Source organism: Oncorhynchus mykiss, chromosome 3, assembly GCF_057628025.1.
Source record: "Oncorhynchus mykiss isolate SJ-2025 chromosome 3, ASM5762802v1, whole genome shotgun sequence".
In the NCBI taxonomy this organism is placed as follows: domain Eukaryota; kingdom Metazoa; phylum Chordata; class Actinopteri; order Salmoniformes; family Salmonidae; genus Oncorhynchus; species Oncorhynchus mykiss.
The window spans coordinates 16,916,150-16,936,295 of NC_143024.1; the positions used below are offsets into that span (position 1 = coordinate 16,916,150).

The 20,146-nt window shown below is 44.4% G+C and overlaps 1 protein-coding gene across 5 annotated transcripts in view; it reads left to right on the plus strand.

The window, feature by feature from the left end:
• Positions 1 to 13,182, plus strand: part of LOC110534121 (sodium bicarbonate cotransporter 3) — an 80,996-nt gene extending 67,814 nt beyond the window's left edge. For all 5 annotated transcript variants that reach the window (XM_090222472.1, XM_090222476.1, XM_090222469.1 and 2 more), the window contains 8 exons: positions 2,259 to 2,420; positions 6,105 to 6,356; positions 6,624 to 6,692; positions 7,047 to 7,220; positions 7,416 to 7,547; positions 7,629 to 7,711; positions 8,503 to 8,610; positions 9,472 to 13,182. In XM_090222472.1, the coding sequence (XP_090078598.1) occupies positions 2,259 to 2,420; positions 6,105 to 6,356; positions 6,624 to 6,692; positions 7,047 to 7,220; positions 7,416 to 7,547; positions 7,629 to 7,711; positions 8,503 to 8,610; positions 9,472 to 9,553 (1,062 nt within the window). In that variant the 3' untranslated portion in view covers positions 9,554 to 13,182. The remainder of the gene's footprint in view (positions 1 to 2,258; positions 2,421 to 6,104; positions 6,357 to 6,623; positions 6,693 to 7,046; positions 7,221 to 7,415; positions 7,548 to 7,628; positions 7,712 to 8,502; positions 8,611 to 9,471) is intronic.
• The last annotated feature ends 6,964 nt before the right edge of the window (positions 13,183 to 20,146 follow it).

Genomic DNA, 20,146 nt, shown 5'->3' on the forward strand with positions numbered 1-20,146 from the left:
AAGGCGGCCAAATGAGGTGTTGGCTTTAGGGATGATCAGTGAGATACACCTGCTGGAGCGCGTGCTACGGATGGGTGTTGCCATCGTAACCAGTGAACTGAGATAAGGCGGAGCTTTACCTAGCATGGACTTGTAGATGACCTGGAGCCAGTGGGTCTGGCGACGAATATGTAGCGAGGGCCAGCCGACTAGAGCATACAAGTCGCAGTGGTGGGTGGTATAAGGTGCTTTAGTGACAAAACGGATGGCACTGTGATAAACTGCATCCAGTTTGCTGAGTAGAGTGTTGGAAGCAATTTTGTAGATGACATCGCCGAAGTCGAGGATCGGTAGGATAGTCAGTTTTACTAGGGTAAGTTTGGCGGCGTGAGTGAAGGAGGCTTTGTTGCGGAATAGAAAGCCGACTCTTGATTTGATTTTCGATTGGAGATGTTTGATATGGGTCTGGAAGGAGAGTTTAGAGTCTAGCCAGACACCTAGGTACTTATAGATGTCCACATATTCAAGGTCGGAACCATCCAGGGTGGTGATGCGGGTGCAGGCAGCGAACGGTTGAAAAGCATGCATTTGGTTTTACTAGCGTTTAAGAGCAGTTGGAGGCCACGGAAGGAGTGCTGTATGGCATTGAAGCTCGTTTGGAGGTTAGATAGCACAGTGTCCAAGGACGGGCCGGAAGTATATAGAATGGTGTCGTCTGCGTAGAGGTGGATCAGGGAATCGCCCGCAGCATGAGAAACATCATTGATATATACAGAGAAAAGAGTCGGCCCGAGAATTGAACCCTGTGGCACCCCCATAGAGACTGCCAGAGGACCGGACAGCATAATATATATATTACTATTATTATTTTTTATATATATATATATATATATATATATATATATATATATATATATATATATATATATATATATATATATATATATATATATATATATATATATATATATATATATATATATATATATATATATATATATATATATATATATAAAATAATAACAATAAATTTAAAAAACAATGTATTTGTAATAATGACAATTACAACAATACTGAATTAACACTTATTTTAACTTAATATAATACATCAATAAAATCAATTTAGCCTCAAATAAATAATGAAACATGTTCAATTTGGTTTAAATAATGCAAGAAAAAAGTGTTGGAGAAGAAAGTAAAAGTGCAATATTTGCTATGTAAGAAAGCTAATATTTCAGTTCCTTGCTCAGAACATGAGAACATATGAAAGCTGGTGGTTCCTTTTAACATGAGTCTTCAATATTCCCAGGTAAGAAGTTTTAGGTTGTAGTTATTATAGGACTATTTCCCTCTATACCATTTGTATTTCATTAACCTTTGACTATTGGATGTTCTAATAGGCACTTTAGTATTGCCAGTGTAACAATATAGCTTCCGTCCCGCTCCTCGCTCGAACCAGCAACACAACGACAACAGCCACCACATCGAAGCAGCGTTACCCATGCAGAGCAAGGGTAGTTTAGCGAGTGAAGTTTGAAATGCTATTAGCGCGCGCTAACTAGCCAGCCATTTCACTTCGGTCACACCAGCCTCATCTCGGGAGTTGATAGGTTTGAAGTCATAAACAGCGCAATGCTTGACGCACAACGAAGAGCTGCTGGCAAAACGCACGACAGTGCTGTTTGAATGAATGTTTACACGCCTGCTTCTGCCTACCACCGCTCAATCAGATACTTAGAAGCTTGTATGCTCAGTCAGATTATATGCAACACAGGACACGCTAGATAATATCTAGTAATATCATCAACCATGTGTAGTTGAGTAGTGATTATGATTGATTGTTTTTTTCTAAGAAAAGTTTAATGCTAGCTAGCAACTTACCTTGGCTTACTGCATTTGCGTAACAGGCAGTCTCCTTGTGGAGTGCAACGAGAGAGAGGCAGGTCGTTATTGCGTTGGACTAGTTAACTAAGGTTGCAAGATTGGATCCCCGGGGCCGACAAGGTGAAAATCTGTCTTTCTGCCCCTGAACGGGGCAGTTAACCCACCGTTCCTAGCCCGTCATTGAAAATAAGAATGTGTTGTTAACTGACTTGCTTAGTTAAATAAAGGTGTAAAAAAATTTTTTTTTTTAAAAACTTGAAATCGGCCCTAATTAATCGGCCATTCCAATTAATCGGTCGACCTCTAGTTGTGACCGACTGGTTTACTGTGTGTGTTGTGACGTCCCGGTTTACTGTGTGTGTGACGTTCTTTCCTGACCGTGCCTGCTCCTCTAGCCCACGTCTGAGAACCGTGGCTGGGTGATCTCCCCGCTGGGGACCAACCCCTGGTGGACCATGCTGGCTGCAGCCATCCCTGCCCTGCTCTGCACCATCCTCATCTTCATGGACCAGCAGATCACCGCCGTCATCATCAACAGGAAGGAGCACAAACTCAAGGTGAGAGACAGACTGGAAGACTGATTATCTAGAGAGAGAGGTTGTGACAGAGGAAGACAGGCTGATATATATATATATATATATATATAGCGGTTGTGACTTACAGGAAGACAGGCTGATCTATATAGAGAGAAAGGTTGTGACAGAGGAAGACAGGCTGCTATAGAGAGAGGTTGTGACAGAGGAAGACAGGCTGATATATCGAGAGATAGGTTGTGACAGAGGAAGACAGGCTGATATAGAGAGAGAGAGAGGTTGTGACTTAGAGGAAGACAGGCTGATATATATAGAGAGCGAGGTTGTGGCATAGAGGAAGACAGGCTGATATATATATATATAGAGAGAGGTTGTGACAGGAAGACAGGCTGATATATAGAGAGGTTGTGACAGAGGAAGACAGGCTGATATATATATATATATATATAGAGAGAGAGAGGTTGTGACAAAGAAGAAAAGTGGCACTTGCATGTTGTGTAGCAATACTAGATCAGGTCACTACATGAACCCTGACCAGGTACACAAGTTCTGGATTTCCAGACTAAGGGAGACATCTACTATTTACCTTACATAACTATAGAACAACTGCAATAGGTTTATACAAATCTATGATTTGCTTGCAACGTGTACGTGTGCCTTTCCAGAGAGTTGGAGCTTGGAGGTACTAGTATCAAGGACATCTTTATTCTGTTGTATCCTGGTTGGCCTCTCATCTGACTCTCACCCCTCCCTGGTTGGCCTCTCATCTGACTCTCACCCCTCCCTGGTTGGCCTCTCTCCTGACTGACTCTCACCACTTTCCTGGTTGGCCTCTCATCTGACTCTCACCCCTCCCTGGTTGGCCTCTCTCCTGACTGACTCTCACCACTTCCCTGGTTGGCCTCATCTGAGTCTCACCACCTCCCTGGTTGACCTCTCTCCTGACTGACTCTCACCCCTTTCCTGGTTGGCCTCTCATCTGACTCTCACCCCCTCCCTGGTTGGCCTCTCTACTGACTGACTCTCACTCCTTCCCTGGTTGGCCTCTCTCCTGACTGACTCCCACCCCCTCCCTGGTAGGCCTCTCTACTGACTGACTCTCACCCCTCCCTGGTTGGCCTCTCTCCTGACTGACTCTCACCACTTCCCTGGTTGGCCTCTCACCTGACTCTCACCACTTCCCTGGTTGGCCTCTCACCTGACTCTCACCCCTCCCTGGTTGGCCTCTCTCCTGACTGACTCTCACCACTTCCCTGGTTGGCCTCATCTGACTCTCACCACCTCCCTGGTTGGCCTCTCTCCTGACTGACTCTCACCCCTTTCCTGGTTGGCCTCTCATCTGACTCTCACCCCCTCCCTGGTTGGTCTCTCTACTGACTGACTCTCACTCCTTCCCTGGTTGACCTCTCTCCTGACTGACTCCCACCCCCTCCCTGGTTGGCCTCTCTACTGACTGACTCTCACCCTTCCCTGGTTGGCCTCTCTCCTGACTGACTCTCACTCCTTCCCTGGTTGGCCTCTCATCTGACTCTCACTCCTTCCCTGGTTGGCCTCTCATCTGACTCTCACCCCTTCCCTGGTTGGCCTCTCATCTGACACTCACCCCTTCCCTGGTTGGCCTCTCATCTGACTCTCACCCCTTCCCTGGTTGGTCTCTCATCTGACTCTCACCCCTTCCCTGGTTGGCCTCTCATCTGACTCTCACCCCTTCCCTGGTTGGCCTCTCTCCTGACTGACTCCCACCCCCTCCCTGGTTGGCCTCTCTACTGACTGACTCTCACTCCTTCCCTGGTTGGCCTCTCATCTGACTCTCACCCCTTCCCTGGTTGGCCTCTCATCTGACTCTCACCCCTTCCCTGGTTGGCCTCTCATCTGACTCTCACCCCTTCCCTGGTTGGCCTCTCATCTGACTCTCACCCCTTCCCTGGTTGGCCTCTCATCTGACTCTCACCCCTTCCCTGGTTGGCCTCTCATCTGACTCTCACCCCCTCCCTGGTTGGCCTCTCTACTGACTGACTCTCACTCCTTCCCTGGTTGGCCTCTCATCTGACTCTCACCCCTTCCCTGGTTGGCCTCTCATCTGACTCTCACCCCTTCCCTGGTTGGCCTCTCTCCTGACTGACTCCCACCCCCTCCCTGGTTGGCCTCTCTACTGACTGACTCTCACTCCTTCCCTGGTTGGCCTCATCTGACTCTCACCCCTTCCCTGGTTGGTCTCTCATCTGACTCTCACCCCTTCCCTGGTTGGCCTCTCATCTGACTCTCACCCCTTCCCTGGTTGGCCTCTCTCCTGACTGACTCCCACCCCCTCCCTGGTTGGCCTCTCTACTGACTGACTCTCACTCCTTCCCTGGTTGGCCTCTCATCTGACTCTCACCCCTTCCCTGGTTGGCCTCTCATCTGACTCTCACCCCTTCCCTGGTTGGCCTCTCATCTGACTCTCACCCCTTCCCTGGTTGGCCTCTCATCTGACTCTCACCCCTTCCCTGGTTGGCCTCTCATCTGACTCTCACCCCTTCCCTGGTTGGCCTCTCATCTGACTCCCACCCCCTCCCTGGTTGGCCTCTCTACTGACTGACTCTCACTCCTTCCCTGGTTGGCCTCTCATCTGACTCTCACCCCTTCCCTGGTTGGCCTCTCATCTGACTCTCACCCCTTCCCTGGTTGGCCTCTCTCCTGACTGACTCCCACCCCCTCCCTGGTTGGCCTCTCTACTGACTGACTCTCACTCCTTCCCTGGTTGGCCTCATCTGACTCTCACCCCTTCCCTGGTTGGCCTCTCATCTGACTCTCACCCCTTCCCTGGTTGGCCTTTCTCCTGACTGACTCCCACCCCCTCCCTGGTTGGCCTCTCTACTGACTGACTCTCACTCCTTCCCTGGTTGGCCTCTCATCTGACTCTCACCCCTTCCCTGGTTGGCCTCTCATCTGACTCTCACCCCTTCCCTGGTTGGCCTCTCTACTGACTGACTCTCACTCCTTCCCTGGTTGGCCTCATCTGACTCTCACCCCTTCCCTGGTTGGCCTCTCATCTGACTCTCACCCCTTCCCTGGTTGGCCTTTCTCCTGACTGACTCCCACCCCCTCCCTGGTTGGCCTCTCTACTGACTGACTCTCACTCCTTCCCTGGTTGGCCTCTCATCTGACTCTCACCCCTTCCCTGGTTGGCCTCTCATCTGACTCTCACCCCTTCCCTGGTTGGCCTCTCTCCTGACTGACTCCCACCCCCTCCCTGGTTGGCCTCTCTACTGACTGACTCTCACTCCTTCCCTGGTTGGCCTCTCATCTGACTCTCACCCCTTCCCTGGTTGGCCTCTCATCTGACTCTCACCCCTTCCCTGGTTGGCCTCTCATCTGACTCTCACCCCTTCCCTGGTTGGCCTCTCATCTGACTCTCACCCCTTCCCTGGTTGGCCTCTCATCTGACTCTCACCCCTTCCCTGGTTGGCCTCTCATCTGACTCTCACCCCTTCCCTGGTTGGCCTCTCATCTGACTCTCACCCCTTCCCTGGTTGGCCTCTCATCTGACTCTCACCCCTTCCCTGGTTGGCCTCTCTCCTGACTGACTCCCACCCCCTCCCTGGTTGACCTCTCTCCTGACTGACTCCCACCCCCTCCCTAGTTGGCCTCGCTCCTGACTGACTCTCACCCCCTCCCTGGTTGGCCTCTCTCCTGATGGACTGTCTTTCTCCCCCCCCCCCCCATCAGAAAGGCTGTGGCTACCACCTGGATCTTCTGGTGGTGTCTGTGATGCTGGGGGTGTGCTCCATCATGGGCCTGCCCTGGTTTGTAGCGGCCACCGTGCTCTCCATCTCCCACGTCAACAGTCTGAAGCTGGAGTCAGAGTGCTCGGCCCCTGGGGAACAGCCCAAGTTCCTGGGGATCAGAGAGCAGAGGGTCACCAGCTTCATGATCTTCATCCTCATGGGCTGCTCTATCTTCATGACCTCGGTGCTCAAGGTGAGATGAGACTCTTTTTATAGACTGGAATGATGTTCCAAATCAAGAAGAGACGCTCTTATAGGATTGCAGGCTGGTTTCTTGATCAGATCCTCAACATCCTTTCACTGTTTTGGAACATAATTTATTTTTGATACCAGCGTGATGAGGAAAGGGAGGTATTATTTGGCACACCCCAGTGGTTTGTGGGTAAATAAATTAGAAAAGGGTGAGGACTATGATTAAATGACTAAAAAGTACCTTCTGTCCCCTGTGTTGTCTTTCTAGTTCATCCCTATGCCAGTCCTCTACGGGGTGTTTCTCTACATGGGTGTGTCCTCACTCAAAGGCATCCAGGTCAGTCTGTGTGGTGTGTTATGTCATGTGGTCAGTGCGGTAGGTTTACACTGCAGTGTTGCCCCCCCCCCACACTTGCACAATGGTACATCTGAACCACAGGAGGTTGGTGGCACCTAATTAAAGATATAAGAATTTGTTCTTAACTGACTTGCCTAGTTAAATAAAGGGTAAAAGAGAACAGACTAGTGGTAATGGCTGGAGTGGAATGGTATCAAACACATGGTTTCCATGGTTTCCAGGTGTTTGATGCCATTCCATTTGCTCCGTTTGGGACATTATTATGAGCCGTCCTCCCCTCAGCAGCCTCCTGTGGTCTCAACATGGTTGTGTTGTGGTTGTCCTCTCCTGTAGTTCTTTGACCGTATCAAGCTGTTCTGCATGCCAGCTAAGCACCAGCCGGACCTGATCTACCTGCGCTACGTTCCCCTGTGGAAGGTCCATGTGTTCACCCTGGTGCAGCTCACCTGCCTGGTGCTGCTGTGGGTCATCAAGGCGTCTGCCGCCGCCGTCGTCTTCCCCATGATGGTAAGAATATGGATATGCTGTTAGTATGGCGCTAGAAAGACATTTCACAGGCCATGTCTTCCAGAAACAGAAGTCTGAACTGAAGACAGAGAATACGTCAAGCAAAGAGATGGCACAGAATTGGATTGTCAGGATGATGCCATTTCAATGAAGAGTTAAAAGTACAAGTCACTGATTTTGTTTTGGTGTCTCTAGGTGTTGGCCCTGGTGTTTATACGGAAGCTGCTGGACCTATGTTTCACCAACAGGGAGCTGAGCTGGTTGGACGACCTGATGCCTGAGAGCAAGAAGAAGAAGGAGGACGACAAGAAGAAGAAAGCCAAGGAGGTGTGGTCCAACTTCTCACAGACTACTGCAGAGAGCTGTGACGGTCCCACTGACACTTTCCCTCTGTTTCCATGGTTACAGGAGGCCCAGCGCATGCTGGATGTGGAAGAGGGCATAGCACACCCCTGCGACGGGCCGGGCATCCTCAAGACCCTCAAAGTCAGGTTAGTGGTTGGGGACAATTTTGATGCAGTATATCAATGTCCATTATGCTTGGAGGAAGTCACGGCCCATTCACCATAGCCCATCAGTGATGTTCCTCACGGGTTCTGTAATGCATTGGGAAGCACTTTGGAGAACTATGGACTAGTATATTCATGTAACAGGGAAGAGTAACCCCTTTTGAAGCACTGACCCATCTCTCCCAAAGCAGGTGTGACAGCAGTGTTGAGTTGGACATGCCACACGACGCAGAGGAGAGAGCAGGGGTTGGTCTCCGTCTCAGGCCTGCTCTAGTCTCACTATGCACTCCTCATACAGCTGCTCTTCCACCTGGTTGATTAACTGCCCATGACCACCTCGGACCGGTTTCATTCCACACCGCAGTTTCCTCCCCTCTGAAGGGCCTATGGAAGTGGACAGCCTTGTGGAATGAAATACAGCCCTCGTGTTTGATTTGTTGTTGAACATGACCCCCCCGAAACCTCAGCCCCATAACAACCACCAGAAAAACGACCAATCACAGACTGTCCTTGCAAACAAGCGACTATTTCCAGCTATTATATTTTGAAGTAATACTAAATAGCTAATTTCCCTTAGTATTGCAATTTATAATGGTTATGATAGTTCTCTAAGGGTCCTCTGTAATAATGTATGTTGACTGCAGCAATGCAAAGATCATTCATGAGTTTGTTTCAGAAATGAGAACCACACTGGGGGGGGGGTGGTGTCCTTGAAAATGTGTGTTTGTGTACGCCAGCTTAGGGTGTTGTGGTGTGTGTTTGTTCCCCTGCAGTTTGGACCCCTCTATGGTAAACATTTCTGATGAAATGGCCAAAACTGCCAATTGGAAGTCTGTCTCCATGAACTCTGACAGTGCCAAAGCTCTGAAGCATAGTGGCAGGTAGCTATAACTCCTCCTCGGTATGGTTCAGGTGCTCATCCTTCCTCTTCCTGTCTGGCTGCTGGGGCCAAACCCAGAAGCATGCTCCCATCCCTCTCAGAAAATCACACCCTGATAATCATTTTGACTAAATATTTCAACCAATAAATAAATACTTTTCTATTTAAATATTTCGAAAATGAATTCTGAAACTATTTAAAAATGTACGTTAATTTCATGCATGTCAATATGTGTCTCAATCACATGCTTTTACGTGTGGGGGAATGTTGATGAAACCTTGTATAAGGCTATTATGGCTTACTCTCAAGATTGAGGGCCAGAGAAGGGAGCAAGTGTTCCCTTTTGGAATCCAGCCTGGTGTTTCTGTCTCCACCTTATTGTCCTATATAGTCCAGAAGTTGAACCTTTTTGTGCTTGACAGTATATTAACCTTTGAATAACCTTTCAATGAACTAAGAGCATAAAGGCTAATTATAACACTCCCACCCACAATCGCGATACTATGATGCACCAACTTGCAAATCAATTGTACTGGATGTGTGGCAAATGTCTTAGAACTGCCAATATTTTCAAATAAACCAAAGATAAGAGCATTTGGGTCCACCTGGGGTACATTCAGTCTTGCAATGTTGCATTTAAACATTTTGCAACATTGCACGTTGTGTGGCAAAGGGGTGGTGAGTGGGTTCATACTCACTGTATTGGGTTGTCATTTTTTGAATGAGTTTGGAGGATTTAACTTACTAAAATTCAAGTTTAATTCATTAATTTTAAACAGCTATAGTTAGATATAATTAAAACATTTGAATGAATGAACTGAATTTTGGTGGTGATGATGATGGTGTTATTCTGTGTTCCCAGCCAGGCGAAGGTGTCCTGTGTGAAGATAAACTTGGAGAATGACCAGGGGGAGAAGTATGGGGATGCTGAGACCTCCTTATGAAGGAGGGATGGGAGGAGCAGGGAGAGTGCCACTTCAGCCTCTAGCCCACCAGGTGGCGTTGTCCTCCTGTCCTCCCACACAGCAGGGGGCAGTGTCCTTCATGGCCCTGTCCGTTGCCCTAACAGCTGCTACCATACCAATGCCAAGGGGGCACACAAAGACACAACCACTTCTACTTAGCCATGTTTCTTTAGTTCTTATTGTGAAATTAGTCGGAAGGAAATTTGTTTTTTAATTTTATCATCGTTTTAAGGTGAAAAAACATTAACTTTAGATTCAGGTGTGCCTTTTTTAAGGAACCACTTGGTCTTCTTGGAATGACTTTCATCAGGCTTTTTACCAACATATCCATAGTCTCTGTGATATGGTGTACAGTCTGTCCTCGTAACACTTACTTCGAGGGCAATGCATTATGAATGCATGTAGTGGCCTTTATCGCCCTTAGTGCATTATATTAGAGGAGTTGCTGTAAGCATTTCAAACTTGTCAAGACTGTCCCCAGGTGGTTTATAGGAAGCAGTAGGCCTAACAGCAGTCCAAGCACCCCGGGTGGCTTGACCACAACGACGGCTACTACTCACAGCACTCTATCTGGCTCACTCTGAACAATAGACACTTTCTGTTTGAGAAAGCAGGTGACGCTCAACAAAAGGTCCAAATACATTTGGAGCACATATTAGATTTGTGTGTGAGAAACTTAACAGCAGCTTAAGATGTCTTTTCACAATATCAGAGTCATGTGTACGATGTTGTTTCAGATGATCAGTCACAGTAGGTTGAAAGACTGAAGATGTTCTGTCAAAGTGAACATGACAGACCACAGCATAGCCCATAGTGTGCAGAATATTTCGTGAATTAATTGGCAAACATCTCTTACTAATCTTAAACAATCCCAAATTGGAAACGGACTATAATAAGATAACGTTTCAAAAACAAAATGTTCTCACATTTCTCGATTGAGCGGTCTTGTTATTTTGGTGTAATGGTGAGGGTATTGCCTGCAGTGTCCATGTCCATACATGGAAGGAAGAAAATATGTATAGAGTAAGTCTATGGAGGGTTCTAAAACTGATGCCTTCTTTAGGGCAGGTTTAAAGCTGTTCAATAGTGTTACTATACATGGCTGTGGTAGCCTGGGTTTAATCTAGTGTAGTGCACCTGCACCAAGGAAGTCTTACCAGAGCTGTAGCCTCCCCTTGGTTATGATGATGAGGGGAAACCCACTTTTATCCATTTAAACGGTTTACATCCAATGGAATATTTTCTGTTATGGGGTATATATTTTAGATTGTCTATATATATTTTTTTTATCATTACAAAATGTAATGCATTTAATTTATTTTGAGTGGGTCAACGTTGCAGAGTTTGGGGGGGGGGGGGGGCAGGAGGATGGAGCAGTGTCGTTGTTTGTTGCTGGCCGGTAATTAATGTTCTTTATTTCCTGTCTTTATATCTGTGCACTTTAGATACACCTGCCGCACAACGAGAGGGGTGGGCAGGCTATATGTACCTTTTTATATACATGTATCTATTTAGATCAGTCTCAGGAACCAATGGGCTCAATGAGGCCCTTCTCTCTCTCTCACCGTCTCTGTCAGTCTTTCTTTCTCTCCCTTTCTCCCTGTCACTCTCTTTCTGTGTCTTTTGTCTTTCTCTCGGCCTCTCTCTCTGTGTTGTCTCTCTCTCTCCCCTTCTCTGTGTTCGCTCTCTCTCTCTCTGTGTTTTCTCTCTCTCTCTGTGTTTTCTCTCTCTCTCTGTGTTTTCTCTCTCTCTCTGTGTTCTCTCTCTCTCTCTGTGTTGTCTCTCTCTCTCTCTGTGTTGTCTCTCTCCCTTTCTCTATCTGTGTTGTCTCTCTCTCCCTCTGTGTTGTCGCTCTCTCTCCATCTGTGTTGTCTCTCTCTCCATCTGTGTTGTCTCTCTCTGTTGTCTCTGTGTGTTGTCTCACGTTCACTCTGTTGCTCACTGACTGACTCCCTCATTGTCAATCCACTTGTGTTGCTAGAAGATGTTGCTGTGTGTTTCTCTGCCCCTCCCTTTCAGCTGTAAACCCTTTTTACCTATTTGACACTGGACAACACTGTGATAGGTGGGTTTCTCTGTGCTCTTCTTTTATTGGCTATTCTGTTGTAGGCAGTTTTGTATAGAAAAAAAGATCTTAATTAATTTTGTCCCGTGGATTTAGTGTTAATGAATAGCAATGCTTTTGGTTGATTATCCAATATGTATACTGTTACAGGAGTCCTACTGGGAAGGGCATCAGTCTGCTGTTCATGGCTCTGTGAATGAGTTTAATTCATGAGTTTGAATTATGTGATTGAATTAGTTTTATTTAAATCTATAGTGTTATACAAATATGGAATGAAGGTTATGAAACATTGGGTGTAAGTCGTACGGGGGGCAAGAATTTGTTTTGACTTCAATAAAGAGGAGACTCCTCAAGTTCAATAACTGACTGACCGCTTCCATCTGAACACCTTGATGAAAACAAACAGTCATCTGTTTTAGCAGCTGTTTTGCCCTCTGGGTCAATTATGGGCCCCATACTATGAATGTTGGAAATTGACCTACGTTCTCGTTCCTTCTGACTTTGTGCTTACCAGTGGTGTAAAAATACTTTTAAATATTACTTAAGTCATTTTTTGGGGTATCTGTACTTTTCTTTACTAGTTATATTTTTGACAACTTTTACTTCACTACATTCCTAAAGAAAATAATGTACTTTTTACTCCATACAATTTTCCCTGACACCCAAAAGTACTTGCTACATTTTGAATGCTTAGCAGAACAGAAAAGGGTTAAATTCACACGCTTATCAAGAGAACATCCCTACTGCCTCTGATCTGGCAGACTCACTAAACACAAATTCTTAATTTGTAAATGATGTCTGAGTGTTGGCGTGTGGCCTGGCTATCCGTAAATTTAAAAAACAAGAATTGTACCGTCTGGTTTACTTAATATAAGGAATTTTAAATTAGTCTTACTTTTGCTTTGATACTTAAGGATATTTTAGCAATTACATTTACTTTTGATACTTAAGTATATTTTAAAACCAAAATGTAAACTTTTACTCAAGTAGTATTTTACTGGGTGACTTTTACTTGAGTCATTTTCTATTAAGGTAACTTTACTTTTACTCAAGTATGACATTTGGGTACTTTTTCCCATCATTGGCGTTGCCTTGGTGTGCATTAACTCTTGGTAGTTGAGTACTTAAGCAGGCTGGGACTAGGAAACGTGGCCTACTGGGGAGCTTGTTATTAAGAGCAGTCCAAGGTGCATTTTTCTCCGTATCTAACCTACGCTGTACAACAATAGAACACAGAATAAACTGTCATAGTACTGCTATGTGAAACTCCTAAACCGGTGACGATCACTGAGGACAGGCGATCTTTCAGCACCGTGTGACTAGACAGTCCCCTATAAAGTGGCTTGGATTGGCCTCATGTTGCCATTCGGTTTGATATCAGTGAAGTTTTTAATGAATTGTTCTTAAACTGTACAATGAATGGTATCTGTACTATTCTTATGGGGTTGGGAGGGCGGGAACCGGGGATAACGCAGATGAACCATTGAATTTTTTTGTAATGGAAATTAAGTTGTTGAAGGAAAGCAATAAAGGTTACTACATTGTAGCTGTGTTGGTTGGCCTCAATCTTTGACAAGTTGTTGTAGCTACATTGCTTGGTGATGAACAGAAGTAGTATTGTATCACTGATCTGCTAGTACACTAAAATACATACAAAACATACAGCTCACACTACAGACTGAAAGTCACTATTTTGATTTTAAAGGGGCAATCTGCCGTTGCTTTATCCATTTTTTGACTTTTTAAATTAATTTCCTTTGAGTCTTGAAGAATATACAGTGCGTTCAGAAAGTATTCAGAACCCTTGACTTTTTCCACATTTTGTTACATTACAGCCTTATTCTAAAATGGATGAAATGTTTTTTCCCCTCAATCTACACACAATGCCCCATAATGACAATGCAAAAACAGGTTTAGAAATGTTTGCAAATGTATTACCAATTTTTTTTAAACTAACCACATTTTACAAAAGTTCAGTATTTAGACCCTTGACTCAGTACTTTGTTGAAGCACCTTTGGCAGCAATTACAGCCTCGAGTCTTCTTGGGTATGCCGCTACAAGCTTCGCACACCTGTATTTGGGGAGTTTCTCCCATTCTTCTCAAGCTCTGTCAAGTTGGATGAGGAGCGTTGCTGCACAGCTATTTTCAGGTCTCCAGAGATGTTCGATCGGGTTCAAATCCAGACTCTGGCTGGGCCACTCAAGGACCTTGAGACTTGTCCTGAAGCCACTTCACTACAGGAAAAGGAGGACCGAGCACGCCCCATTCTCATCGATAGTGCTGTAGTGGAGCAGGTTGAGAGCTTCAAGTTCCTTGGTGTCCACATCAACAACAAACTAGAATGGTCCTAGCACACCAAGACAGTAGTGAAGAGGGCACAACAAAGCCTATTCACCCTCAGGAAACTAAAGAGATTTGGCATGGGTCCTGAGATCCTCAAAAGGTTCTACAGCTGCAACATCAAGAGCATGGTTGCATCACTGCCTGGTATGGCAATTGCTCGGCCTCTGACCGCAAGGCACTACAGAGGGTAGTGCGTACTGCCCAGTGCATCACTGGGGAAAAGCTGCCTGCCACCTAGGACCTCTACGCCAGGCGGTGTCAGAGGAAGGCCCTAAAAACATTCTAAGACCCCAGTCATAGACTGTTCTCTCTACTACCGCATGGCAAGCGGTACCAGAGTGCCAAGTCTAGGACAAAAAGGCTTTTCAACAGTTTTTACCCCCAAGCCATAAGACTCCTGAACAGGTAACCAAATGGTTACATGGACTATGCATTGTGTGCCCCCCCCACCCCCAAACCCTCTTTTTACGATGCTGCTACTCTGTTTATCATATATGCATAGTCACTTTAATTATACATTCATGTACATACTACCTCAATTGGCTAACCGGGCTATCTGCATTGTGTCCCACCACCTGCCAACCCCTCTTTTACGCTACTGCTACTCTCTGTTCATCAAATATGCATAGTCACTTTAACCATATCTACATGTACATGCTACCTCAATCAGCCTGACTAACCGGTGTCTATGTAGCCTCGCTACTTTTATAGCCTCGCTACTGTATATAGCCTGTCTTTTGACTGTTGTTTTATTTCTTTACTTACCTAACACCTTTTTTGCACTATTGGTTAGAGCCTGTAAGTAAGCATTTCACTGTAAGGCGCACGTGACAAACTTTGATTTGCATTGTCTTGGCTGTGTGCCTAGGGTCGTTGTCTTGTTGGAAGGTGAACCTTCACCCCATTCTGAGGTCCTGAGCGCTCTAGAGCAGGTTTTCATCAAGGATCTCTCTGTACTTTGTTCTGTTCATCTTTCCCTCAATTGTGACTAGTCTCTGTCCCTCCTGCTGAAAAGCATCCCCACAGCATGATGCTGCCACCACCATGCTTCACTGTAAGGATTGGTATTGGCCAGGTGATGAGCGGTGCCTAGTTTTCTAAGACGTGACCCCTCATTAGACCAGAGAATCTTGTTTCTCGTAGTTGGACTCTTTTAGGTGCCTTTTGGCAAACTCCAAGGGGACTGTCATGCCTTTTACTGAGAAGTGTCTTCTGTCTGGCCACTCTAGCTTAAGGGCCTGATTGGTGGAGTGCTGTAGAAATGGTTGTCCTTCTGGAAGGTTCTCCCATCTCCACAGAGGAACTCTGGAGCTCTATCAGAGTCACCATTGGGTTCTTGGTCACCTCCCTGAACAAGGCCCTTCTCCCCTGATTGCTCAGTTCGGTCTGGCGGCTGGCTCTAGAAAGAGTCTTGGTGGTTCCAAACTTCTTCCATTTAAGAATGAGAGATGCCACTGTGAATTGGGGGACCTTCAATGCTGCAGAAATCTTTTAGTACCCTTCCCCAGATCTGTGCATTGACACAATCCTGTCTCGGAAGCTCTAGGGACAATTTCTTCAACCTCATGGCTTGGTGTTTGTTCTGACATGCACTGTCATCTGTGGGACATTTATATAGACAGGTGTGTGTGTGTGCCTTTCCAAATCATGTCCATTTCATTGAATTTACAGTACCACAGGTGGACTCCCAAGTTGTAGAAACATCTAAAGGATGATTAATGGAAACAGGATGCAGCTCAATTTTGAGTCTCCAAGCAAAGGGTCTGAATACTTATGTAATTAAGGTATTTGTTTTTTATTTTTTATTACATTTGCAAAAATGTCTACAAAACTGTTATCGCTTTGTCATTATGGATTAAAACATTGAACCAATTTTAGAATAAGTCTAACAAAATGTGGAAAAGGTTAAGAGATCTGAATGCACTATAACTTATAAATGCCTCAGAAAAATAAGAGGTCAAATCATGACGTCCGTGGGAAGTTGGCGCTCTAGAAAGAGGACCTACTTTCTGAGTTGGATGACCTTTCAAATCGATATTTCCCCGACGGAGCCCATTTTTTACCCCCAGAGTTCCCTGTTGTTTTGAATGTGGCATTTGTCATTTTATTATTTTAAATGTTTTACTTTTAAATATATCCATTGAGTCTTGAAGAATGTAACTTATAAATACTTTGAGCTTAGTTAACCTGACGTTCCCCATCAGAACTCAAAAGCTTGTTTTATTCCATAGTAAACTATTTAAATGTAACCATGTTATAGCCTCAAAACGTGGTAAAAGTATTATTTTGATGTCATGGATGGTCAGTACTGGTATCATTGCTCTCTCCATTTGAGTGGTAACATTTATCCAGCCCCACCCCCTCAGTGGCAGGTGTCCACTTTGTGATTGTTGGAGCTGCAGATTGCCACTTTAAAAGGAAACAGCAGTCGGTGTTGAGTCCCTCTATTCTAGTGACTACATCTGGTTCCCCTTATCAATACCAAATAGGCTTCTCTGCACAAACTCAGATTTAAGTGTTCAGATATTTCAGATGACTATTCAGTTTGGTTTGTGCTTCTTCTATGGAAATCGTGTGCGCAATGATTTGAAAGCTCATTTACTATTCAAAGTGATTGTTTTTGGTACACAGTACACACACACACACACACACACGTTTGGTGTTGATGATAAGAAACCCTTTAAAATAAAGCCCAATCACTCCCACCCCCTATATTATAAACTGGTTGGTTTGAATGCTGATTTGTCTGAAAGCCATGGTATACCACAGGTATGACACCAATTTTATTTTTACATCTAATTACGTTGGTAGCCAGTTAATAATAGCAATAAGGCACCTCGGGGGTTTGTGGTACATATCCAATATACCACGGCTAAGGGCCGTATCCAGGCACTCTGCGTGGCCATGTAGCATTTATATTAGGGGTCGACTGATTATGATTTTTCAACGCCGATACCGATTTATTGGAGGACCAAAAAAACCCGATGCTGATTTTTATATATATATATATTTGTAATAATGACAATTACAACAATACTGTATGAACACTTATTTTAACACGTAAATAAAATCTATTTAGTCTCAAATAAATAATAAAACATGCTCAATTTGGTTTAAATATTCAATATTCCCAGTAAAGACGTTTTTTAGGTTGTAGTTAATATAGGAATTATGACGCGTCGACTATTTCTCTCTTGTCCATTTGTATTTCATATATCTTTGACTATTGGATGTTCTAATAGGCACTTGAGTATTACCAGCCTAATCTCAGGAGTTGATAGGCTTGAAGTCATACACCGCGCTGTCAAGCATTGCTAAGAGCTGCTGACAAACGCAGTGAGTTTGAATGAACGTTTACGAGCCTGCTGCAGCCTACCACCGCTCAGTCAGACTGCTCTATCAAATAATATACTTAATTATAATACAATAAACACAGAAATACAAGCCTTTGGGCATTAATATGGTCAAATCCGGAAACTATCATTTAGAAAACAAAACGTTTATTATTTCAGTGAAATACGGAACTGTTCCGTATTTTATCGAACGGGTTGCAACCCTAAATCTAAATATTGCTGTTACATTACACAACCTTCAATGTTATGTCATAATTATGGCAAATTAGTTCGCAACGACCCAGGCAGCCCAAACTGTTGCATATACCCTGACTCTGCATGCAAAAAACGCAAGAGAAGTGACACAATTTCCCTAGTTAATATTGCCTGCTAACATTCATTTATGTTAACTAAATATCCAGGTTTAAAAAAATATACTTCTGTGTATTGATTTTAAGAAAGGCATTGATGTTTATGGTTAAGTACATTCCTGCAATGATTGTGCTTTTTTTGCGAATGCGCTTTTGTTAAAACATCACCTGTTTAGTAAAGTAGGCTGTAATTCCATGATCAATTAACAGGCGTCGTATTGATTATATGCAACGCAGGACAAGCTAGTTAACCTAGTAATATCATCAACCATGTGTAGTTAACTAGTGATTGTGAAGATTGCTTGTTTTTTTTTTATAAGGTAAGTTTAATGCTAGCTAGCAACTTACCTTGGCTCCTTGCTGCACTCGCGTAACAGGTGCTCAGCCTGCCACGCAGTTTCCTCGTGGAATGCAATGTAATCGGCCATAATCGGCATCCAAAAATGCAGATTAATCGGTTGACCTCTATTTCATATTACAACCAATGGCCATGTACCACACCCCCCTCGGGCCTCATTGTTTTAATATACTTCAACCTGGTAGACTAGAGGCCAAAAAGACAGTTGTGCCATGCACGATGCAGACAGTGTTTTACAAACATTTTAAAGAACTGGGGTCGACTCCTTTTCATTGTCATTTTAAAATAATTTAAAACTGAATTTCAACATTACTTTAAAAAATATACAATTCAACATCAGAGTGCTGACATGTAGTAATGGCAACAAGCTATTAAATGGAATTGGATGTGTCATAGTGCAGGTGCTATTTACCATTTACTTTCCTTTGTCACCTTTCACCCTCGCATCCCAGTCTTCCAGGCCTCTGTCTGCTTCTATGCAAAGAGTTGTCAAATGTCAAGAGTTTGACTGTCAAATGTGTCAGTGTTTCCAAAGAGGAAAAAGCAAGACAGAGTCTAACTAGTCAGTTAACTGAGGGAAGGTGAAGAGAGTGTTTCTGACCCAAGGTAAGAGGACTGTCTTTAAGCTTCTACAAATGTAGCATACCAATGTTTGATAGCTTTTTTTAAATAACTCAAATCTTATTAAATAATTATTCTGTATAAATCTGTAATAATGCTTAAATAAAAATAAACAATTAAAGGTAATACATGGAAAGTAATGAACAAGAGTGGTGTTTATGAAAAAATGTATTTCTGAAGAGATCCCCAGGGCCGGCTCTAGGCATAAGCAACATAAGCGGGTGCTTAAGGGCCCCGAACTCAGTCGGGGTCTCAACTTACTGTTGAGAGTTAGAATAGTAGAATACACAAGGTGACATTTTGAAACTTGGTTGTGCATCAGCAGTTTTTCACTTGTTTTGTCATTCACTGACAGTCACTCAATTAGCCGTGTCAGGTAACAATTTTAGATTGGAAAGTTGGTCTAGCCAGTTATCTAAACTTGTAGTAATCATGGCCGAATACCAACCGGGCACGCAGGGCACATTCTCAGGGGTCCTGACCACCATTGATTTTGTTAGTCACTCTCACTCAGATTTCATTAAAATGGCATAAGTCATGGAAAAATGTGTAGAATTGCATGAAATTAGCTTTAAAATTGAAAACAATTTTATCTCCACCCCATGGTAAAATGGGAAGAATTGCAGGAAATGTACTTTAAAGCGTACATGTTTCTCTCCGCCATCAAAAGGGGGGCCACTAAAACTATTTTGCTCAATTGGAGATACTTTTACACTGTGTATATTTGGGTATTAGGACATGCAGCCAAATTGACAACTGTGGGAAGTGTTGTAATCAACATAGTCCAGCATCCCTGTGGAATGCTTTTGACATCTTGTAGAGTCCATGCCCGTCGAAGTGAGGCTGTTCTGAGGGCAAAGGCGGTGCAACTCAATATAAGGAAGGTGTTCCTAATGTTTTGTACACTCAGTGTATTTACTGTATTAACTTTAGTAAAAAGAGTAAGGCTGGAATTCACTTGTCACAGATTTAGGCTCAATCGTTTTCACTCAAAGTATTTATGCTTTTCAAGACCAAAGAGCTGTCAAGGACATCAGAAACAAAATTGTAGACCTGCACCAGCCTGGGAAGACTGAATCTGCAATAGGTAAGCAGCTTGGTTTGAAGAAATCAACTGTGGGAGCAATTATTAGGAAATGGAAGACATACAAGACCACTGATAATCTCCCTTGATCTGGGGCTCCACGCAAGATCTCACCCCGTGGGGTCAAAATGATCACAAGAACGGTGAGCAAAAATCCCAGAACCACACGGGGGGACCTAGTGAATGACCTGCAGAGAGCTGGGACTAAAGTAACAAAGCCTACCATCAGTAACACACTACGCCGCCAGGTACTCAAATCCTGCAGTGCCAGACGTGTCCCCCTGCTTAAGCCAGTACATGTCCAGGCCCGTCTGAAGTTTGCTAGAGAGCATTTGGATGATCCAGAAGAAGATTGGGAGAATGTCATATGGTCAGATGAAACCAAAATATAACTTT